This window comes from Leucoraja erinacea, chromosome 8 (assembly GCF_028641065.1).
Source record: "Leucoraja erinacea ecotype New England chromosome 8, Leri_hhj_1, whole genome shotgun sequence".
NCBI lineage: Eukaryota > Metazoa > Chordata > Chondrichthyes > Rajiformes > Rajidae > Leucoraja > Leucoraja erinaceus.
Window position 1 is genome coordinate 37,602,041 of NC_073384.1, and position 21,701 is coordinate 37,623,741.

The 21,701-nt window shown below is 46.1% G+C and overlaps 2 protein-coding genes across 6 annotated transcripts; both read left to right on the forward strand.

Moving 5' to 3' along the window:
• Positions 1-8,541: 8,541 nt before the first annotated feature.
• On the forward strand, positions 8,542-18,331 carry LOC129699570 (5-hydroxytryptamine receptor 1E-like). 5 transcript variants are annotated; one of them, XM_055639490.1, is made up of 4 exons: positions 8,542-8,928; positions 14,724-14,800; positions 15,342-15,511; positions 17,104-18,331. In XM_055639490.1, the coding sequence occupies exon 4, from the start codon at positions 17,281-17,283 to the stop codon at positions 18,277-18,279; it is 999 nt and encodes a 332-aa protein (XP_055495465.1). In that variant the 5' UTR covers positions 8,542-8,928; positions 14,724-14,800; positions 15,342-15,511; positions 17,104-17,280; the 3' UTR covers positions 18,280-18,331. The 5 variants fall into 5 exon arrangements, with proteins under 5 accessions (XP_055495465.1, XP_055495468.1, XP_055495466.1 ...); XM_055639493.1 differs by having other exon boundaries at positions 17,245-18,331; XM_055639491.1 differs by having other exon boundaries at positions 15,345-15,511.
• Positions 18,332-18,454: 123 nt separating this feature from the next.
• LOC129699869 (5-hydroxytryptamine receptor 1E-like) lies at positions 18,455-21,255 on the forward strand. Its single transcript, XM_055640009.1, has 2 exons — positions 18,455-18,466; positions 19,260-21,255. The coding sequence occupies exons 1-2, from the start codon at positions 18,455-18,457 to the stop codon at positions 19,767-19,769; spliced, it is 522 nt and encodes a 173-aa protein (XP_055495984.1). The 3' UTR covers positions 19,770-21,255.
• Positions 21,256-21,701: the final 446 nt, after the last annotated feature.

Below are 21,701 nucleotides of genomic sequence, written 5' to 3' on the forward strand. Positions count from 1 at the left end.
CAGATGCTGTAACGTTGCCTATTTCCTTCGCTTCATAGATGCTGCTTCACCCGCTGAGTTTCTCCAGCACTTTTGTCTACCTTAACAATCTATGTGCTCTCTGGCCATGCTTTTTCTCGCTTCCTTTCATACAAATCTAAATTAGCTAGCGAGTTTCCACAACACCTGCAACTCTCTGTTGACTCCCACAGACATTCACACACTTATAACATCCCGGTTGCTCAGTCATATCTCTTATCATGCTGGTAATTCATCCCCCTCTCGTACTGACTACTGTTTGAACCAGAGCTACTGGGACTGCAGCTCGTTTCTTCACATTTATGTCCTCGGGTGGGGACAGTCCATAATCCTCATCATACCCATCTTGATACATCTCATTGTCTAAACTTCCCCAGTCAATGTTGTCTCCGTCCGATGGCGGGGTGGTTGGTGACACACTGCCACCATTCTCCCACAAATTTTAATTTTGTTCTTCTCTGCACATTCTAATGTTGCTATGTTTACCATTTGTTGTTGGTCCTTTGCCATGGCTGTGAGTATAATTACTCCTTTTTTATATCTACCCTGCTCTTGTCCCTGCCACCGAGCTTTTTGCTCAGCGAGGGGTACCTCCGGATTGTACCCTTTCTCTATCATTTTCTCAATTACTTTTTTATCACAGTCGACTATAGTTTGTACTATGGATCCGTCAGGGCCCCATTTGATGCCAGCACTTTTCTTATCGGTAGCCATACTCAGCACATCGAGTGCCCTACAGGTACTTTATACTGTTTGAAACCACTTTCAAGTTACTTACCAACTCTTGTCTGCCTTATTGCACCAGGGATCATGTCTCTCCCCACCAGAGGCTGATGTCTCAGGCACAAGAGGACGCGCTGAGTTAGTACCTGTCGTATAACGCTACCTTAGGAACAGTATCTAATATGTTATAACCCCATGTTAGTACCCAATGTCGGACACTTTAACCGATCTTGTTCAGCAAATCACCACACTTTTCCCCTTTGCTTTCCTCCACTTTGTTCTTTTGATACCACAACTTACAGTCACCAGACAACAAAATGGAATCTACTCCTCTAACTATGGGTGGTAAAATCAAACATCTCACCCGATTAGGAGCCACATTGTTGACGGTTGGCCTGTGTAGGATCCTGCCAACTACGCCAATTGTTTGAGGGAATTTAGTACTTTACCCATACTCTATATCTGACTTTACACAGATAGGCACAGACACAAAATAAAACATTTAATAAATCAGTGGTGAGTTTATCGAACAAGTCGGTTTAATAAAAGGCCTTAGCAATGTACATTGTGAAGCAGTGAGCAAGCTCAAACTACTTCAATACCCTACAGTAGCTGTAGGATTCTTATACTCTCATGACACAATGGTTACGTGAAGTTGAAATATCAATCATTAATGAATGTCTCTGTAACCTTTCATCTTTGTGTTTCCCCAAAGTTAACTTTAATCTTGAGTTTCTTGTTGTTTAGACATCTTCCTCCCATATACAGTATCTAACATGTAGATACTATGAATGTCCAGATTCCCCCGCCAAATGGAATCCCTTGTAAAATAGGTAATTTGTTAACCTTTGGGTGACTTCCCTGATAAACACATTGACCAAGAGCAGCTTGTAATGCAAGATTGCAACAGGTAAGAACCCACACAGAACTACAAAGACCCATTCTCCCCCCCCCCCCTGATAAGGAAGCTTGTTTTCCCGCAAAATGTTTTAGCTTTGCTATTCTGACTACATTCTTGGCCATTTTCCCCATCACGCTCGCCATGTGATCCCAGGGGTAACTAAACTATAACCTACTCATCTTCTTTACAATTGTCAATATTCCATACAACAGTTAGTTTGGCATCATGTCCAGCACAGACATTGTGGGCAGGTGAGTCTGTTACTGCCCTGTATTGACCTATGCAACCTGTTTGGAGACAGCTGTGGTATTACAGCACTAGTCATACTGATATTGTGCTGGGCTGCTTTACATTGAGATAAGGACACAGCATGGAAACAGGCCCTTCAGCCCACAGAGTCCACACTGACCATTCACACTAATTATCTCACATTGTCATCCACTCCCTACACACTAGGGGCAATTAACAGAGGCCAAATAGCCGACAAACCCGCACGTGGGAAGTGGGAGGAAACCGGAGGACCCAAAGGAAACCCACGCGGTCACAGGGAGAATGTGCAAACTCCACACAGACAGCACCCGAGGTCAGGATCAAACCCAGGTCTCTGGCGCTGTGAGACAGCAGCTCTAACCGCTGCTCTTCAAACCTCCTTGCTTTTGGGGTGTAGATGTCAGCCGGCTGAACAGTAGACACATCCTCCGCATTAAATAAACATTTCCTACCAAGGAAGAATCCTCCACCTCTCAAATATTGAAGGCTCAGGCTAATCTAAACCTTATTGAGGTTTGGACATTGAATTAAAACTCAAACATTTCACCAATGATTCATCTGAGAACAATATGGTAGGAGACAGCTAAGCTCTTATTAAAACACATGTACTGTGTCCTGAAAATTAGTCTCAATGAATTGATTCTTTATTTGTGAAGTCATTTAGAAGGACAATGTCTTTGTGCACAGGGAGGAATGGAAGATCGGTCACTGTTTTCAATTAACAAGAGTTTCATAAAAGATTAGAGAAGCAAGTAATAGCAGATACTGGAATCTAGTACAAAACACAAAGTGCTGGAGGAACTATTGTTGTTGGTTACTGGTTGATACGTTGGAATGATGTTGGATACAGCGTTCGTGCTTCTGAACAGGCGGGTAAGGTAGCATCTGTGAAGGGAAATGTACTTGAGTGCAGTCCTGACCCATCTACCTCATTGAAGACCTTTGAACTACTTTTAATATGAGTTTATTGGACTTTAATGTTATATCTTGCACTAAATGTTGGACCCTTTGTTCTTTATCTGTGCACTGTGGACGGCTTGATTATACTCATGTATAGTTTTTTCGCTGACTGGTTAGCACGCAAATAGTAGCTTTTCACTGTACCTCCGTACACGTGACAATAATAAACCAAACCAAACTAAATTAAACTAAACTAAACTAAACCAACAATTGGGGGTCACCTATCCTTTCTCTCCAGAGATGCTGCCTGGCCCGCTGAGTTAGTCCTGCACTTTGTGTCTATCTTTGGTATAAACCAGCATCTGCAGTACTATGTTTCTACAAACCTTCTTCAAGACTGTTTGGAGTAGGAGAGGGAAAGCAGGAAAAGAGAAGTGGGGTCAGGACAAAGTCTGGTTAGTGGTAGGTGGATACAGGTGGGTGGATTGGTGGATGGGTGGTGCACAGAGCAGAGGAAGGGGCACTGTTAGATGTTGGACAAATGTTGAAGCATTCAGCTTAATGCCTGAAACATGAAATAACCAGTAAGGACAAAAACTGTCAAGTTTAGTTTAGAGATACAGTGTGGAAACGGGCCCTTCGGCCCACCAGCGATCACCCGTACACAAGTTCTATCCTACACTTTAGGGCCAATTTACAGAAGCCAATTAACCTACAAACCAGCATGTCTGTAGAATGTGGGAGGAAATTGGATCACCCAGAGAAAACCCATGCGGTCACAAGCAGAACATACAAACCACATACAAGCAGCACCTGGGTCGAACCTGGGTCTCTGGCGCTGTAAGGCAGCAACCGGATTGCTGCACCTCTGTGCCACACAAATAAGCAAGCAAATAAAATAACACAGGGAACTTCAGTAGGAAGCAGAGCTGTAATAATTCAGAAGGATGCCTGTAAGCAACGACTGAACAAAAGACATCAAAAACAAGTCAGTCAGCACTGCAAGACATTTTGAATGATCAAAACCATGCCTTAAGCTTTCACGTAATTCACTGACAAGCTGGCTCCATCACAAATGCTGCCAGGTCAGTCTGTACAGATGTAACAAGGTTTCACTCCAAAGCCCAATCCACTCTTACAGGGTTCTCTAAGAAAGGCAAAGGCCAAGGTCCTCAATGAGGTAGAGGTGACTCGGACAGTATCCTAACATGGAAGGATTGTTCAGAAGCCTGATAAAAGAGGGGAAGAAGCTGTTCCTGAGAAAAGAGGTTTACATATAAAGACACAAACTGCTGGAGTAACTTAGTGGGTCAGGCAGGATCTCTGGAGAACATGGATAGTTACAAATAAGTTACAGTCTGAAGAAGGGTCCTGACCCAAAACGTCGCCTATCAATTTTTCCAGAGATACTGCCTGACCCACGGAGTTACTCCAGCACTTTGTGTCTTTAAAGTTTAAAGGAGATGTGCGGGGCAAGTTTATTTACACAAAGGGTGGTGAGTGGCTGGAATGCACTGCGGTGTTTAAGATGCTTTTGGATAGGCACATGAATATGCAGGAAGTGGAGGGATATGTATCATGTGCAGGCAGGTAGAGTTTTTCTTGGCATCATGTTCAGCACAGACACTGTGGGCCGAAGGGCCTGTTCTCATGCTGTACTGCTCTATGTTCTTTGTTTTGTTGCAATTCATCCAATTTTTGAATTATGTTTAGCTCATAAAACATGTAACACCTTGAACAACAGTATTTTTTTGAGCTGGAAGCTGCCTATAAATAGAAGCCTGGGTTCACTAGCAGCGTTAAACAGGCACAACCCTGACACCACACTCTGCTCATGTGACTGGGGAGAGGGGATCAGAATAAAGGTAACAAACTAAAGTGTGAAGCATCGCCCAAGTAACTGGCACCCACACATGGGATGTCCCACACAAAGACACATCCTTTAGAGAAACAGTGTAGAAACAGGCCCTTCGGCCCACCAAGTCCATGACGACCACAATCACCCTATATACTAACACTATCCTCCTACACATATAACCATATAACCATATAACCATATAACAATTACAGCACGGAAACAGGCCATCTCGACCCTTCTAGTCCGTGCCGAACACATAATCTCCCCTAGTCCCATATACCTGCGCTCAGACCATAACCCTCCATTCCCTTCCCATCCATATAACTATCCAATTTATTTTTAAATGATAAAAACGAACCTGCCTCCACCACATTCACTGGAAGGTCATTCCACACAGCTACCACTCTCTGAGTAAAGAAGTTCCCCCTCATGTTACCCCTAAACTTCAGTCCCTTAATTCTCATGTCATGTTCCCTAGTTTGAATCCTCCCTACTCTCAGTGGGAAAAGCTTTTCCACGTCAACTCTGTCTATCCCTCTCATCATTTTAAAAACCTCTATCAAGTCCCCCCTTAACCTTCTGCGCTCCAAAGAATAAAGCCCTAACTTGTTCAACCTTTCTCTGTAACTTAGCTGCTGAAACCCAGGCAACATTCTAGTAAATCTCCTCTGTACTCTCTCTATTTTGTTGACATCCTTCCTATAATTAGGCGACCAAAATTGTACACCATACTCCAGAATTGGCCTCACCAATGCCTTGTACAATTTTAACATTACATCCCAACTTCTATACTCAATGCTCTGATTTATAAAGGCCAGCACACCAAAAGCTTTCTTTACCCACCCTATCTACATGAGATTCCACTTTCAGGGAACTGTGCACAGTTATTCCCAGATCCCTCTGTTCACCTACATTCTTCAATTCCCTACCATGTACCATGTACGTCCTATTTTGATTTGTCCTGCCAAGATGTAGCACCTCACACTTATCAACATTAAACTCCATCTGCCATCTTTCAGCCCACTCTTCCAACTGGCATAAATCTCTCTGTAGACTTTGAAACTCTACTTCATTACCCGCAACCCCACCTATCTTAGTATCATCTGCATACTTACTAATCCAATTTACCACACCATCATCCAGATCATTGATGTACATGACAAACAACAGTGGACCAAACACAGATCCCTGTGGCACCCCACTCGTCACTGGCCTCCCAACCTGACAAACAACCATCCACCATTACTCTCTGGCATCTCCCATTCAGCCACTGTTGAATCCATCTTGCTACTCCACCATTAATACCCAACCATTGAACCTTCTTAACCAACCTTCCATGAGGAACCTTGTCAAAGGCCTTACTGAAGTCCATATACACAACATCCACTGCGTTACCCTCAACAACCACATTTCCCGAGTAACATTTCTTCAAAAAATTCAAGAAGATTAGTGACAAACAAGACCTTCCAGGCACAAATCCATGTTGACTGTTCCTAATCAGACTCTGTTTATCCAGATGCTTATATATATTATCTCTAAGTATTCTTTCCATTAATTTGCCCACCACTGACGTCAAACTAACAGGTCTATGATTGCTAGGTTTACCCTTAGACCCCTTTTTAAACAATGGAACAACATGCGCAGTACGCCAATCCTCCGGCACTATTCCCGTTTCTAATGACATTTGAAATATTTCTGCCATAGCCCCTGCTATTTCTACACTAACTTCCCTCAATGTCCTAGGGAATATCCTGTCCGGACCTGGAGACTTATCCACTTTTATATTTCTCAAAAGTGTCAGTACTTCCTCTTCTTTGATCCTCATAGTTCCCATAGCTACTCTACTTGTTTCCCTTACCTCACATAATTCAATATCCTTCTCCTTGGACATTGAGCGGCAACACATGAAGGACAATTTACAATTTAACCAATTATCCTTCAAACACACACGTCCTTAGTGTGTGAGATGAATCCGGAGAACCCAGGGATATCCCGCGAGATCACAAGGAAAATGTATAAACTCCGTACAGACAGCACCCATGGTCAGGATCGAACCCGGGTCTCTGGTGCTGCAAGCCAGCAACTCTACCAGCTGCGCCACTGTGCTGCCCATTGCCAATCTCCTAATGTTGGACATCAAGTGCTGCTGGAAAATCATCAACTTGGTGAAAGATGCTCTTTGGTCGGCCCGAACCTTTTTGGTCTCCAAGCAGAGCAAGCTGTCCATCAGGGAATGTTGCCGAGTCTACTGAACCGTGAGTCTACTGAACCGTGAGTCTATTGAACTGTGAGTCTATCCTTGATGTGTTTTATGTGTTTTATGTGGTTATGTGGTTATGTGCTTCATGTGGTTATGTGCTTTGTGTAGTTAATCCTTTATGTGCTTGCAATGAATGATTTGTTCGCCAGCAATGTGCTTGCAATGAATGATGATTTGTTAACCCTTAATGGACTTGCAATAAATGATTTGTTCACCAGCAATGTGCTTGCAATCAATGATGATTTGTTAACCCTTAATGTGCTTGCAATAAATGATTTGTTAGCCCTTAATGAAATGAAGTGAGTTGTTTGGCCTACCCTGTCCTTTTGCTTTTGCTTTGCTTGAGCTCACCTGAAATGAAAGCAAATGGATTGTATTGTTGGCTGGCCCCGCCTGCCCTGTGCTTTTGCCTTGCCTTTGCCTTTGCTTTGCTTGGCCTCCTCGTCGGGGCATCAACCTCCTGCATCAGGGGGGGAATCTCAGCTCCCCCGTGCCAGGCAATCTACCCCGGGTCAGGGCTTGCCGAACATCGTGCAGTTTTGGAGCTTCCCGACTCGGTCTCTCCTGAGACTGCGAGCTCTTTGATGTTAAAGTTCACTGGCCGCAGTTGGAGTGTCAACACCAGACAAGAAATCGGCTCCGATGGTAAGTCCACGCCCCTCGGTGGAGCTCAAAGTCAGTCCTGAGCAAAGTCTTCAGCTTCACGATGTTAGGCTGCAGAGCGACCAGAGTTATGACCCGGAAAACAATCGCATCTCTGGCAAGGTAGGAGATTGAAAAAAAGTTTCCCCCGATCCCCCTCCCGCCCACCCCCCACATAAAACAAACTGGAGAACATTAACACAAACTTTTTAAACACACTAAAAATAAAAAAACAAGAGACGAAAAGGGCAGACAGACAATAGGCGAGGCTGCCATCGAGACGCCACCGGTATATCTGTTGTGTTGCTGCAAGTATGAATATTGTTGTTGCCTTTCAGGACATATGACAATAAAACATTATTGACTCTTGAGTCATTAGCCGTAACTAGCCTGAAAACACAATATACATGGAAAATATACAATTAAAATTTAATCAGCTAAGAACCACAATTCTGGCGCAAAAAAATCGTTGTCCTAAGTGCAACCGGTAGCATCATAGAATTTTGTCCTTGTTGTGAGTGCTGTGTTTCCTAATAAAACTTCTCCCCCTCCCTCTCATCTTAACCCCAGAAACATCTCCATTATATATCCAATGTGAGAAGGTCACAGTGGTAGAGCTGGTGCATCAGGGTGCCAGGGACCCGGGTTCCATCCTGACCTCCGGCGCAGTCTGTGTGGAGTTTGCACGTTCTCCCTGTGACCGGGTGGGTTTCCTCCGGGTGCTCCGGTTTCCTCACACATCCCAAACGCATGCGGGTGTGTAGGTTAATCGGCCCTCTGTAAATTGCCCCTAGTGTGTCGGCAGTGGGTGAGAAAGTTGGATAACGTAGATAGAACTAGTGAACGGGGGATCGATGGTCGGAATGGACTGGATGGGCCGAAGGGCCTGTTTCCATGCTGTATCGTGCTGTACCTCACATTTCGTTTGAACTTCATGTGAGGTTCAAATGACAAATAAACGGCATTGTATTGTATCTCTAAACTAAGACTGTATCTGTCCACATATGTGCCTATTTTTGTTTCGAGAAAAGTCTGCTTTAAATAAGGCAGTCTGTAGAAGGGTCCAGACCCATCCCTTTCTCCAGAGATGCTGCGTGACTGTGTTACTCCAGCACCGTGTGTGTGTGTGTGTCTGCAGTATTTCACGATGCATCGTTGGGCTGCTGGGGGTGAGTGAGAATGATGCATTTGTTGGCGAGGGCGGTCGTTCCTCGAGTCACAGCGCGGTGGATGGGGACGGCGTGATCCGCTGGGGATTGTCACATTCACACAGTGAACGGGCGAGGCAGCACACGCTGCCGTTCACAAGCAGAGTGGAGCAGGGCGGTGTTGGAAAGACTTTACCGGCGGCTTCTGGTAAGCAATTGGAAACAGGGGTGGGGGAGAGAGAGGCGATGATAGACTGGCAACTAGCGGGACCCCCGGCATCTCACGGGCTGGAGCTCTCGCCGCCGCTCAGCGCCCCGTCCCGTCCCTTCCCGTCCAGTCCCACTGCCCGGGTCGCTGAAGCCCGGCCGGCACCGTCCCCACCCCGAGATAAGATGTTGGGGTCAGAGCTCCCTATTCCGTGTCCACCCTTCCCATCGCCTCCCACAGCCGGACCGACAGGTACTCCCTCCCGTTCCTAGTATCAATGCCTCGCCGTCCCTTTCGTTTGCAATTGAAGTCAAAAAGTCGTACAGCATGGAAACAGGCCTTTCGGCCCAACTCGCCCATGCCGACCGAGGTGCCCCGTCTACTCTAATCTCACCTGCCCGCGTTTGCCTCATATCCCTTGAAACCATTTTTAGCCACGTACCTGTCCAAATGCTGTCACAGTACTTAACCTTAACTACCTCCTCTGGCAGATGTTCCATAAACCCACCACCCTATCTATGTGTAACAAAGTTGCCCCTCAGGTTCCTATTAAATCTTTCCCCGCTCACCTTAGATGTGAATCAGTCTGAAGAACAATCCCAACTCGAAATCCATGTTCTCCAGAGATGCTGCCTGACCCACTGAGCTGCTCCAGCACTGTTTTTGTTTCCGTAAACCAGCATCTGCAGTTCATCTGTTATAGGAGCAGAATGAGGCCATTCGGCCCATCAAGTCTACTCCACATTTCAATCATGGCTGATCTATCCTTTCCCTCTCAACCCCATTCTCCTGCCTTCTCCCCGTAACCCTGACACCCGTACTTATCAATAATCTGTCAATCTACGCCTTAAAAATATCCATTGACGGCCTCCACAGCCGTCTGTGGCAATGAATTCCACAGATTCACCAACCTCCGACTAAAGATGTTCCTCCTCATTTCCTTTCTAAAGGTGCGTCCTTTTATTTTGAGGCTGTGCTCTTTGGTCCTTGACTCTCTCATTAGTGGAAACATCCTCTTCACATAAATCCAGGCTTTTCCCTATTTGAAGTTACTATGAGGTCCCTCCTCATCCCCAAAGAAGGGTCCCAACCCAAAACATCACCCAACCTTTTTCTCCAGAGATGCTGCCTGACCTTTTGTATTACTCCAGCACTCTTGTGTCTATCTTTTGTATAAACGAGCATCTGTAGTTCCTTGTTTCTACCATAATCTTTACCTGCCTATGCGTTTTTGTTTTTAACATTACAATGTTTAAGAACCATTTAGACGGGTACATGGATAGATATAGGGGGATATGGGCCAAACGCAGGCAGGTGGGACTAGTGTAGATGAGACATGTTGGTCGGTGTTTTGCAAGTTGGGCTGATGGACCTGTTTCCACACTGTATGACTCTATGACTCTAACACCCACTGTGAAATATTCACTGAGTTCTGGTGCATTATAATCTTTGATTCTGTTGATTTGTAGAACACACCTGTAAGGATTAAACCCATCTCACAGGTCACTCGCGTTTGTTCACCCAATCCTTTTATGATACCAGACAGCATCTGTACAAACAAAGACGTCATACAAATCCACGATAAGCCACACAGCATCCATCATCACCAGTAGAACCATTGGACTCAACTCATTCAACCCGAAAATCCGATTTGCTGATCTTAGCGGCCAAGAGCTTCACAAATAACGCCAGGCATGTGTGCTCCACTCCCTCCCATATCGTTCACTGCCACAGGGACTCAGCCACCAACCTGAAGAGTCCAGCCCCAGAAAAATACCTGAACTATTTCATTAAACTTCATAAATAAACTTTATTCGTAAGAAAATGTATATGGAAAACAAAAAACACATATAAGTCTTAATACATTCTCATTACCTGTACATTCATTAGTCTTTTGGTATCTAAAAAATGAGTATATGTTAGTGTATTTAGTATAATTTAGTATAATTTTTATAGTTTTTTTGGTATAAAATATGTAAAATATGTTTATACTAAAAAACAATCTATAAGATTATACTAAATTATGCTAAATTTATTTAAAAATATGTTTTTATAGTTTCTTTTTTAGGATAAAATTATTTTGTTGGAATATCTTTTAATGCAAAACAAAAATTATGTATATCTATGAATACATTCTTAGAATCTATACTTTTAAGTATTATTTTAATTTCAAAGAAAAACCTTATTTGTAATAAGATAAATGCAAACAAAAACTGTGCATAACTCTTAATACATTCTCAGAGTTTATACATTAAATATTGATAGTGTTACACACAATAGTTTAGTTTGGTGATACAGCATAGAAACAGGCCCTTCGGCCCACGGAGTCCATACCGGCCGTTGATCACCCATTCACACCAGTGCTATGTTATCATGATACCACCTCCCTTATTCCTGGCACGTGGCATTATTGTCATTCATGTGGCCCCCTCCCCTGGTTAATATGTGAAGTGTTATCACTTGGGAGGTTGGGGAGGATGTCAGAGTGACATTTACTTACCCATCCCTGTGCCCCTGAAGGCAGGGTAAATCACTTCACAATGTCAGCATGAGACTGTAATCAGATACAGTCCAGTGTTCAGAAAGATAAGAAGTTTCTTGTCGAAACATCGTTGATTATGTTATTACAGTCCAGAAACATTGTGGACATTGTTAGGTAGGAACAAAGAACTGCAGATGCTGGTTAATACACAAAAGAACACAAAGTGCTGGAGTAACTCAGTGGGTCAGGCAGCATCTCTGGAGAACATGGATAGGTGACGTTTCGGTCTGAAGAAGGATCCTGACCCGGAACATGCTGCCTGGCTCCTGAGTTACTCCTGTATTTATTCATCATAAGACGTGGAACCAAGAGTGAGTCTATCCCACCTCAATCAAACCTGTCCCACCCACTCAGGTGGCAATCAGCATCTCTGAAGAATATGGACAAGTAACGTTTTGGGTCAGGACTCTTCTTAAAACCTCTGCTAATGTTCCTTCTGCACGATTTACACCGTTACCAACTCTATGTTATTGGCATGCTTGTATATATTGTATTCTTGTATTCTTGTATTCAAATTTTATTGTCGTTGCCTCACTTTGAGACAACGAAATGAATTTCCCGTACAGCAGTATCGTTAAAAAAATCACAAGAAAAATAATAAAAATAAATAATAAATAAATAATAAAACATATTAAAAAAATAAAATTGAAATTGAATTAAAAATTTAACAAAAGCACAAACACAAAAAGTCCACAACACAACATAACATAAATGGCACCCAGGTGAGGACGGCACCATAGTCCAGCCAGCCTAGACGGGGCCTTCCGAGCACCTGCAGTCGCCGCCCCGGGTGGCCCGATGTTCAGGCCCTCACGCCGGGCTGGTGGAATGCTGACGCCGAGCCCCGACCATCCTCCTCCTCAGCCCGGACCTTCTGAGCAGCCGCCTCCCGCTGCCGGAGTCTGCCGCTCCTGAGTCCACAGGCCGAGCTGGGCAGAGTCACAGGACCCCGCACTGTCAATCAGCGCCGCCCGCGTTGGGAGCTCTGCAAACCGCAGCTCCTTGATGTTGGCGCAGCAGGTCCAGCACTCCGGGCTCCAGCCGGCGACCCGCGGTAAGGCATCGCCAGCCCCGCGATGTTCCAGCGCTGTCCCGCCGCTTTCCGGTCGTCAGGAAAGGCCGCGCCAATCCAGGTAGGTAGGCCGCTGTGGGTGGGGGGGGGGGGGGGGGGGGGGGGGGGGGGGGGGGGGGGAGGACGCGCCTCGAATAATGTCGTGTCCTCACCAGGAAGCGGCTGAAGGACGGTATCCCCCGCACCGTGCCCTCTTCCCCCACATAAAAACACAAAAAAACACAAAAAAATACACTTTTAACATAACAAAATAAACAAAAAAACAAAAAGATACCGGGCTGTAGTTGGAGGCTGCTGGCACCAGCGCCACCGGAAGAACAAGTGATATAGAGATAAAACATAGTGCTGGAGGAACTCAGCGGGTCAGGCAGCATCCCTGGGTAACATGGATTGGTGGCGTTTTGGATTGGGATCCTTCTTCAGACAGATTGTAGTGGTGGAAAGAAAGTTGGAAGAGAGGAGGGGCAGGTCAAAGTGTACAGGTGAGGGGTCAACACAGGTGAGGGGTCAACACAGGTGAGGGGTCAACACAGGTGAGGGGTGGGAGGATTGATATGCAGATGGTTGTACAAAGGCCAGAGATGAAAAAAGCAAATCTAAAACCTTGTTTACTCTGGGTCTTTTTTCTATTGATCATTTATCTTTCAGACAGGTTTACCTTTTTTAATTCAAAGAGGAAAGGTGTGCATGGCATCTTCATGGAGTTGCCTTTCCACCAATCAGGTAACCGGAACATTGACAATCATTCACCACCACCAGACTGCAGATGTTGAACACATTTGGACACATTCAACATGTAATTATTCCATTCTCCCTCTGCTGTAAACAAAACTGATTTTTCAATGGCTGGAACTACTGCTGCCAAGCCTCTGAACTTGCCGCTAATTACATCTTTCACTCCATCCAACCCACTCGCACCCTGAAAGCCTTCTTGCCTGGCTCTCGTTTCTGGATTGAATAAAGGGACATATGTGTGGGATCATACAGCACGGAAACAGGAAACGCAGAAACATTGTTCATCGTTCAACAAGGTGCTCCATCTGCCCGCATTTGGTCCATATCCTTCAATGTTGATTATGGCACAAACACAGGCAAACGGGACAAGCTGAGGACATTGCCCAGACCATCACGAGTTGTGGGACGTAGCCCAGACCATCACATAAACCAACCTCCATTTCATCGACTCCATCAACACCTCATGCTGCCTTGGCAGGGCCACCAGCATAATCAAGGACCAGTTTCACCCTGGTCACTCCCTCTTCTCCCCTCTTCCATCAGGCAAGAGGTGCAGAAGTTTGAAAACACATGCCTCCAGATTCAGGGACAGTTCCCAGCTGTTATCAGGCAACTGAACCATCTTATCACCAACTAGAGTGTTGGCCTGCCCTACCATCTACCTCATTGGAGACTCTCAGACTATCTTTAATCGGACTTCACAGGACTTTATCTAACACTAAATATTATTCCCTTTATTTTGTGTAGGTACACTGTGGATGGCTTGATTGTAATCATATACAGTCTCTCCACTGACTGGATAGCATGCATCAAAAGAGCTTTTCATTGTACCTCGGTACACGTGACAATAATACATTAAACTAAGCTAAGCTTAGATGGGGCATTTTGGTGAACATGGAGGAGCTGGACTGAAGGGCCTGTTTCGTGCTCTATGACTATGGTTCTATGACTCTAACTCCTATGTGTTTGATGGTAGAACAACAACACTATTGCTTATTAAAGCAAGAACACAAAGCAGAAGCAGACACAGGTCAAGGGAGTGACACACTCGGGCGATGGAACCCATAGTATTTGCAAAGGCTTTACACAATAAAAAAAACAAGGCCCACCTTGATGATATTTTGCACTGGGACTTTGTATATATTTTTTAGTTTAGTTTTAGTTTTTAGTTTTAGAGATACATTGCAGAAACAGGCCCTTCAGTCCACTGAGTCTGTGCCGACCAGCGATCACCCAGTACACTAGCCCGCACACTAGGGACAATTTACAATATTACTGAAGCCAATTGCCTACAAACCTGTACGTCTTTGGTGTGTGGGAGAAAACCAGAGCTCCCGGACAAACCCCACGTGGTCACGGGGAGAACTTATAAAAACATACAATTAAAAATACAAAGGCAACCTTGACAAGATTTCACAGCGGGACTTTGTATTGTTTTTTTTGTAGAGATGCTGCCTGACCTGCCGAGTTACTCCAGCTCCTTGTGTCTACATTTTACTGCATCGATGCAACATCTTCTCAAGGTATGTCTACTATGAATCTACTTTGAACTCTCTGACAGGAGTTCTGTGAAATCCTCTCTCCTTGCTCTTCCAGCTTTCCACACCTCCCTCCCCTCCTCAATCAGTCTGAAGAAGGGTCCTGACTTTACTTCCTTTACGTTAGAGATACAGCGCAGAAACAGGCCCTTCGGCCCATCAAGCCCAATGGCACTATCCTACACACTAGGGTCTATTTACAATGTTACTAAAGCCTACAAACCTCTATGTGTTTGGAATGTGGGAGGAAACTGGACCACCCGGAGAAAAAACCCACGTGGTCACAGGGAGAATGTACAAACTCCGTACGGACAGTACCCAAGGTCAGGATTAAACCCTTGTCTATGGTGCTGTAAGGCAGCAACAGTACCATTGCCCCGCATCTATGACACGAAACATCACCTATCCACGTTCTCCAGAAATCCTGCCTGACCTGTTGAATTACTTCAGCACTTTGAATCATTTTTTGTAGATCTGCAGTTCCTTGAGTCTATTAAAGCTTTACACAAGCACCTTTTTCCCCCAGCAGATACGTGCACTGTGTTGGGCTCTGGATGGTCATTTGCAGTTTGGACCCATGTCCTTGCTTCTGCTCTGAAGATCAAACTCAGTCCATCGGAGGATGTCTTGGTGACAAGCCGCTCCAAGCCCCTTGTCACAGCCCAGCAGTATGAACATTGAAATCTCCAGTTTTAGGTAACTAACCAACAAACAACTCCGCCCACCTCTCTTCCCTGTGTCCCACATGGATGTGCGTCCATTTCTCCCACTATCCCACCCTCACTTCCTCTTCTCCCCTTTGACCTACATCCTTCCTCTGGCTTCACATTTCACGCCTCTTCTCTCCGTATCTCACAGCCTTTTGTCTCCTTTTCATCTCTGGCCTTTGTCCACCCATCTGCCCAACCCCCTCCCCCTGTATCCACCTATTCTGCAACCCAGGCTATACTTTTGGAACAAGGGACCTCACCCGAAATGTTGCTTATCCCGGTCCTCCAGAGCTGTTGCATGACCTACCGAGTTACTCCAGCAGTTTTGTGACTTTATTTGTAAACCAGTTCCTTATGACTCCACCTATCACTCGCCAGCCTTTGTCTCGGCCCCACCTCTCTTCCAATTTTCTCTCCCCTACTACAATCAGTCGGAAGAAAGGTCCCGACACGAAAGGTCACCTGTCCATGTTCCGGATGTAGAAACAAGGAATTGCAAGAACTGCTGAGTCTGAAGAAGGGTTCTGACCCAAGATTTCACGCACACCTTTTCTCCAGAGATGCTGTCTGACCCGCTGAGTTACACCAACATTTTCACCAAGGAGCTCATTGTAGACTTCAGGAAGTCCAGAGGCGGCACGCACACCCCCATCCACATTAACGGGACAGAGGTGGAACGTGTTTCTAGCTTCAGGTTTGGGAGTCAACAGAACCCTCTCTTGGACCCACAATACCTCTACTCTGATCAAGAAGGCTCATCAGCGTCTCTTCTTCCTGAGGAGACTGAAGAAGGTCCATCTGTCTCCTCAGATCCTGGTGAACTTCTACCGCTGCACCATCGAGAGCATCCTTACCAACTGCATCACAGTATGGTATGGCAACTGCTCTGTCTCCGAGAAGGCATTGCTGGTGAAAATTGCCCCCCGCATCCCCCGGTCCACGCTCCCCTCCATTGAGTCTGTCCAAAGCAAGCGCTGTCTGCGTAGGGTGTTCAGCATCGCCAAGGACTGCTCTCACCCCAACCATGGACTGTTTACCCTCCTACCATGCTACAGGTCTCTCCATTGCCGAACCAGCAGGTCGAGGAAACAGCTCTTTTTGCCGCTGTCACTCTACTAAACTGACCTCGGTGACTGCCAATCAGACACTTATTATTATTTTTTTTTTATTCAAAATGTCGCTCTTCAAGGGAGATGCTAAATGCATTTCGTTGTCTCTGTACTGTACACTGACAATGACAATTAAAATTGAATCTGAATTGAATCTGAATCTGAATCTGACCAACATTTTGTTTCTACCTAAAGAATTACAAAAAGAAAGACACAAAATGCTGGAGTAACTCAGCAGGTCAGGTAGAATCTCTGGTGAACATGAATAGGTGACATTTTCGTGTTGGGACCCTTCTTCACACTGACCCACTGAGCTATTCCAGCATTTGGTGTCTCTTTTTGTAAACCAGCATCTGTAGTTTCTAGTTTTTACATCACTGCAGAAATGGACAGGTGATGTTTCTGGACGGGACCTTCCTGTAGACTGACCCGCTGAGTTACTCTGGCACTCTGTGTCTTTTTTTTTCAGTAAACCAGCATCTGCAGTTCCTTGTTTCTACATCTCTGGAGAACATGGGAAGATGATGTTTCGGGTCGGGACCTTTCTTCAGACTGACCCGCTGAGTTGCTCCAACACTGTGTTTATGTGTTTTCTTTCCTCACTGAGCAGAGATGTTCCTGCCACCACCTCCATCAGTGTAAGACCATGAACATCACCGACTGCCCGCGGGGCTCTGGCCCAGAACGGACAAAGTCTTTCGCTGAGAAGACGGCGGTCGCTCTGACCCTGTCCCTGGTCATGATACTGACTGTGATGCTGAACGGGGTGGTCATCGCTGCCATCTCGCTGACCAAGAAACTCCATCAGCCGGCCAACTACCTGATCTGCTCGCTGGCATTGACGGACCTCCTGGTTGCCCTGACGGTGATGCCCCTCAGCATCCTGTACATCAGTGCCGAGACCTGGCTCCTGGGACAGGCCTTCTGCCAAGCCTGGCTTAGCTTGGACATGACCTTCTGCACCTGTTCCATCCTCCACCTGTCTGCAATCGCCCTGGACAGGTACTGGGCTATCACCGACGCCGTACAGTACTCACGGCGGAGGACGGGCAGAAGGGTGGCAGGCATGATACTTGCAGCCTGGGTCCTTTCCGTCTCCATATCCATGCCGCCCCTGTTCTGGAGAAGCCGGATGGTCAATGGGACAATGGGGCAACAGTGTACCATCAGACATGACCACGCCATCTACACCATCTACTCCACGTTTGGAGCTTTCTACGCCCCGCTGGGCTTGATCCTCATCCTCTACTACCGTATATACCGCGCGGCCAGGACTCTTCACCGCCGGCGAGCTTCCAGCTGCAAGTTGGCTCACACCTCTTGCCCGTCAGAGGCACCACGACCGGGTAGCCAGCTGGGCCGGGAGAAGGGGATCGGCGAGCAGCCCGTGTCCATGGGGAGGGAGCGCCGGGCGGCCAGGGTCCTGGGTCTCATCCTGGGCGCCTTCGTTCTGTGCTGGCTGCCCTTCTTCGTTAAGGAGCTGCTGGCTGGGATGCAGGTTTGGGCTGCCTCGCCCACCCTGGGCGACCTGCTCACCTGGCTGGGCTACCTCAACTCCCTGGTCAACCCCCTCCTCTACACCAGCTTCAACCAGGACTTTGTAACTGCCTTCCGCAGGGTGGCCAGCTGTGGGAGGTACGGATAGCGCTCGGAGTGAGCGTGGCACAACATGACCATAGCACCATAATACACCATGGCAAACATGACCATACCATGGCACCATAATACACCATGGCAAACACTGTGACCATACTGCTCAACATGACCATAGCACCATAATACACCATGGCACACACTGTGACCATACACCATAATACACCATGGCAAACACTGTGACCATAGCTAGGCCCACTGCTATACACCACGGCACACCGCAATAATACACCACGCCATACGCCATAACCATAGCACGTCATAACACGACCATACACCACACCACACCATAGCGCACACACACACACACACACACACACACACTGACCACAACACACATGCACACCATGGCCATTGCTCTCCACACACACATCCTTGATTACAGACCCCTCCATACATAGCTTCTGCCTCTCACATCCTCTTTTAGACATTATGTGCTCTATTACCCCAGTGCTTCTGTGAAATAGGTGCAAGTCCTAGGAAGACAAATGAATTCTTGAAGAAATAATTGAATTAGGGGACAGGATCAATGGACGTGGTTTTGTGGACTTCCAGAAGGCATTCACACGGATTCCACATCAGGGCCAACTGAAGTTAAAACGTGTGAAACTAATAGCAAATTCTGGGTCCCCTCTAGAGACCAGTGCGGCAATAGGTCGCAAACAGTGGCCCAACATTTGAACTGGAAGTGGCTTTCAGCAAACGATTTGTTTTATTAAGCATCAGTAATTAAATGTCTGCTGTAAATGAGCCGGCAAATGCATCTGAAGATAAACAGAGACCTGGATCTCTATGGTCTCTGTACCAGACACTGTTTCTTTTGTGCCTAACTCTATTTTTAAACAAAACACCTTTAAAATATCCGGGCAAAAATGTTGTCTTTGGTTTTAAAATTTAAATGAAAGATGCTACCAATTGCCACCTTATTTGTATAAATGTGAAAATAATTTACCTATCATGTGAATATGTCAGGAACGTTGGAGGTTGCAGGGAGATCTTAGGAATATATCAAATTACACCATCTACACCATCTACTCCACGTTTGGAGCTTTCTACGCCCCGCTGGGCTTGATCCTCATCCTCTACTACCGTATATACCGCGCGGCCAGGACTCTTCACCGCCGGCGAGCTTCCAGCTGCAAGTTGGCTCACACCTCTTGCCCGTCAGAGGCACCACGACCGGGTAGCCAGCTGGGCCGGGAGAAGGGGATCGGCGAGCAGCCCGTGTCCATGGGGAGGGAGCGCCGGGCGGCCAGGGTCCTGGGTCTCATCCTGGGCGCCTTCGTTCTGTGCTGGCTGCCCTTCTTCGTTAAGGAGCTGCTGGCTGGGATGCAGGTTTGGGCTGCCTCGCCCACCCTGGGAGACCTGCTCACCTGGCTGGGCTACCTCAACTCCCTGGTCAACCCCCTCCTCTACACCAGCTTCAACCAGGACTTTGTAACTGCCTTCCGCAGGGTGGCCAGCTGTGGGAAGTACGGATAGCGCTCGGAGTGAGCGTGGCACAACATGACCATAGCACCATAATACACCATGGCAAACATTGTGACCATACCATGGCTCAACATGACCATAGCACCATAATACACCATGGCAAACACTGTGACCATACCATGGCTCAACATGACCATAGCACCATAATACACCATGGCAAACACTGTGACCATACCATGGCTCAACATGACCATAGCACCATAATACACCATGGCAAACACTGTGACCATAGCTAGGCCCACTGCTATACACCACGTCACACCGCAATAATACACCACGCCATACGCCATAACCATAGCACGTCACAACACGACCATACACCACACCACACCATAGCGCGCACACACACACACACACACACACACACACACACACACACTGACCACAACACACATGCACACCATGACCATAGCTCTCCACACACACATCCTTGATTACAGACCCCTCCATACATAGCTTCTGCCTCTCACATCCTCTTTTAGACATTATGTGCTCTATTACCCCAGTGCTTCTGTGAAATAGGTGCAAGTCCTAGGAAGACAAATGAATTCTTGAAGAAATAATTGAATTAGGGGACAGGATCAATGGACGTGGTTTTGTGGACTTCCAGAAGGCATTCACACGGATTCCACATCAGGGCCAACTGAAGTTAAAACGTGTGAAACTAATAGCAAATTCTGGGTCCCCTCTAGAGACCAGTGCGGCAATAGGTCGCAAACAGTGGCCCAACATTTGAACTGGAAGTGGCTTTCAGCAAACGATTTGTTTTATTAAGCATCAGTAATTAAATGTCTGCTGTAAATGAGCCGGCAAATGCATCTGAAGATAAACAGAGACCTGGATCTCTATGGTCTCTGTACCAGACACTGTTTCTTTTGTGCCTAACTCTATTTTTAAACAAAACACCTTTAAAATATCCGGGCAAAAATGTTGTCTTTGGTTTTAAAATTTAAATGAAAGATGCTACCAATTGCCACCTTATTTGTATAAATGTGAAAATAATTTACCTATCATGTGAATATGTCAGGAACGTTGGAGGTTGCAGGGAGATCTTAGGAATATATCAAATTATGAGGCATAAATAGGGTAGAGAGTCAGGATAGGTGGCATATGGTGCATCTGTAGTGCTACCTGTTTGAACCTGATTACGGGTGCTGTCTATGCAGAGTTTACACGTTCTCGCTGTGATTGTGTGGGTTTTCTTCGGGTGCTCCGGTTTCCTCTCACACTCCAAAGACTTACAGGTTCGTAGGTTTCTGTAAATTGTAAATTGTTCCTAGTTTGTAGGATAGTGATGCTGTATGGAGTCATCGCTGGTCATCATGGACTCGGTGGGCCGAAGAGCCTGTTTCTGTGCTATATCTCTAAAGTCTAAAGCTAAAAGGATAGGAAAAAAATCAAATACTAGTGGGCGTTGCTTTAGGGTTAGAGGGGCAGTTTAAAGGAGATGTGCGGGGCAGGTTTTTACACAGAGGGTGGTGAGTGTATGGAACATGTTGCTGGGAGTGGTGTCTGAGACGGATACAGGAAATGGCATTTAAAAGACTGCATATGCAGAGAATGGAGGGATATGGGTTATGAACAGTGAGATGAATGATTGTCTTGGCATCATGTTCGGCACAGACATTGTGGGCCAAAGGCCTGTTCTTGTGCTGTGGTAGTTCAAACTGCTCTACAATAGTCACATGGGCAATAATACACCAGCCATAGACGGTGGGCTAGAAACGTCCACAACATGCTGACATAACATGACCACACCATAGCGCACACACACACACACGCTATTTCCCCCCAGTGCTTCTGTGAAATAGGTGCAAGTCCTAGGAAGACAAATGAATTCTTGAAGAAATAATTGAATTAGGGGACAGGATCAATGGACGTGGTTTTGTGGACTTCCAGAAGGCATTCACACGGATTCCACAT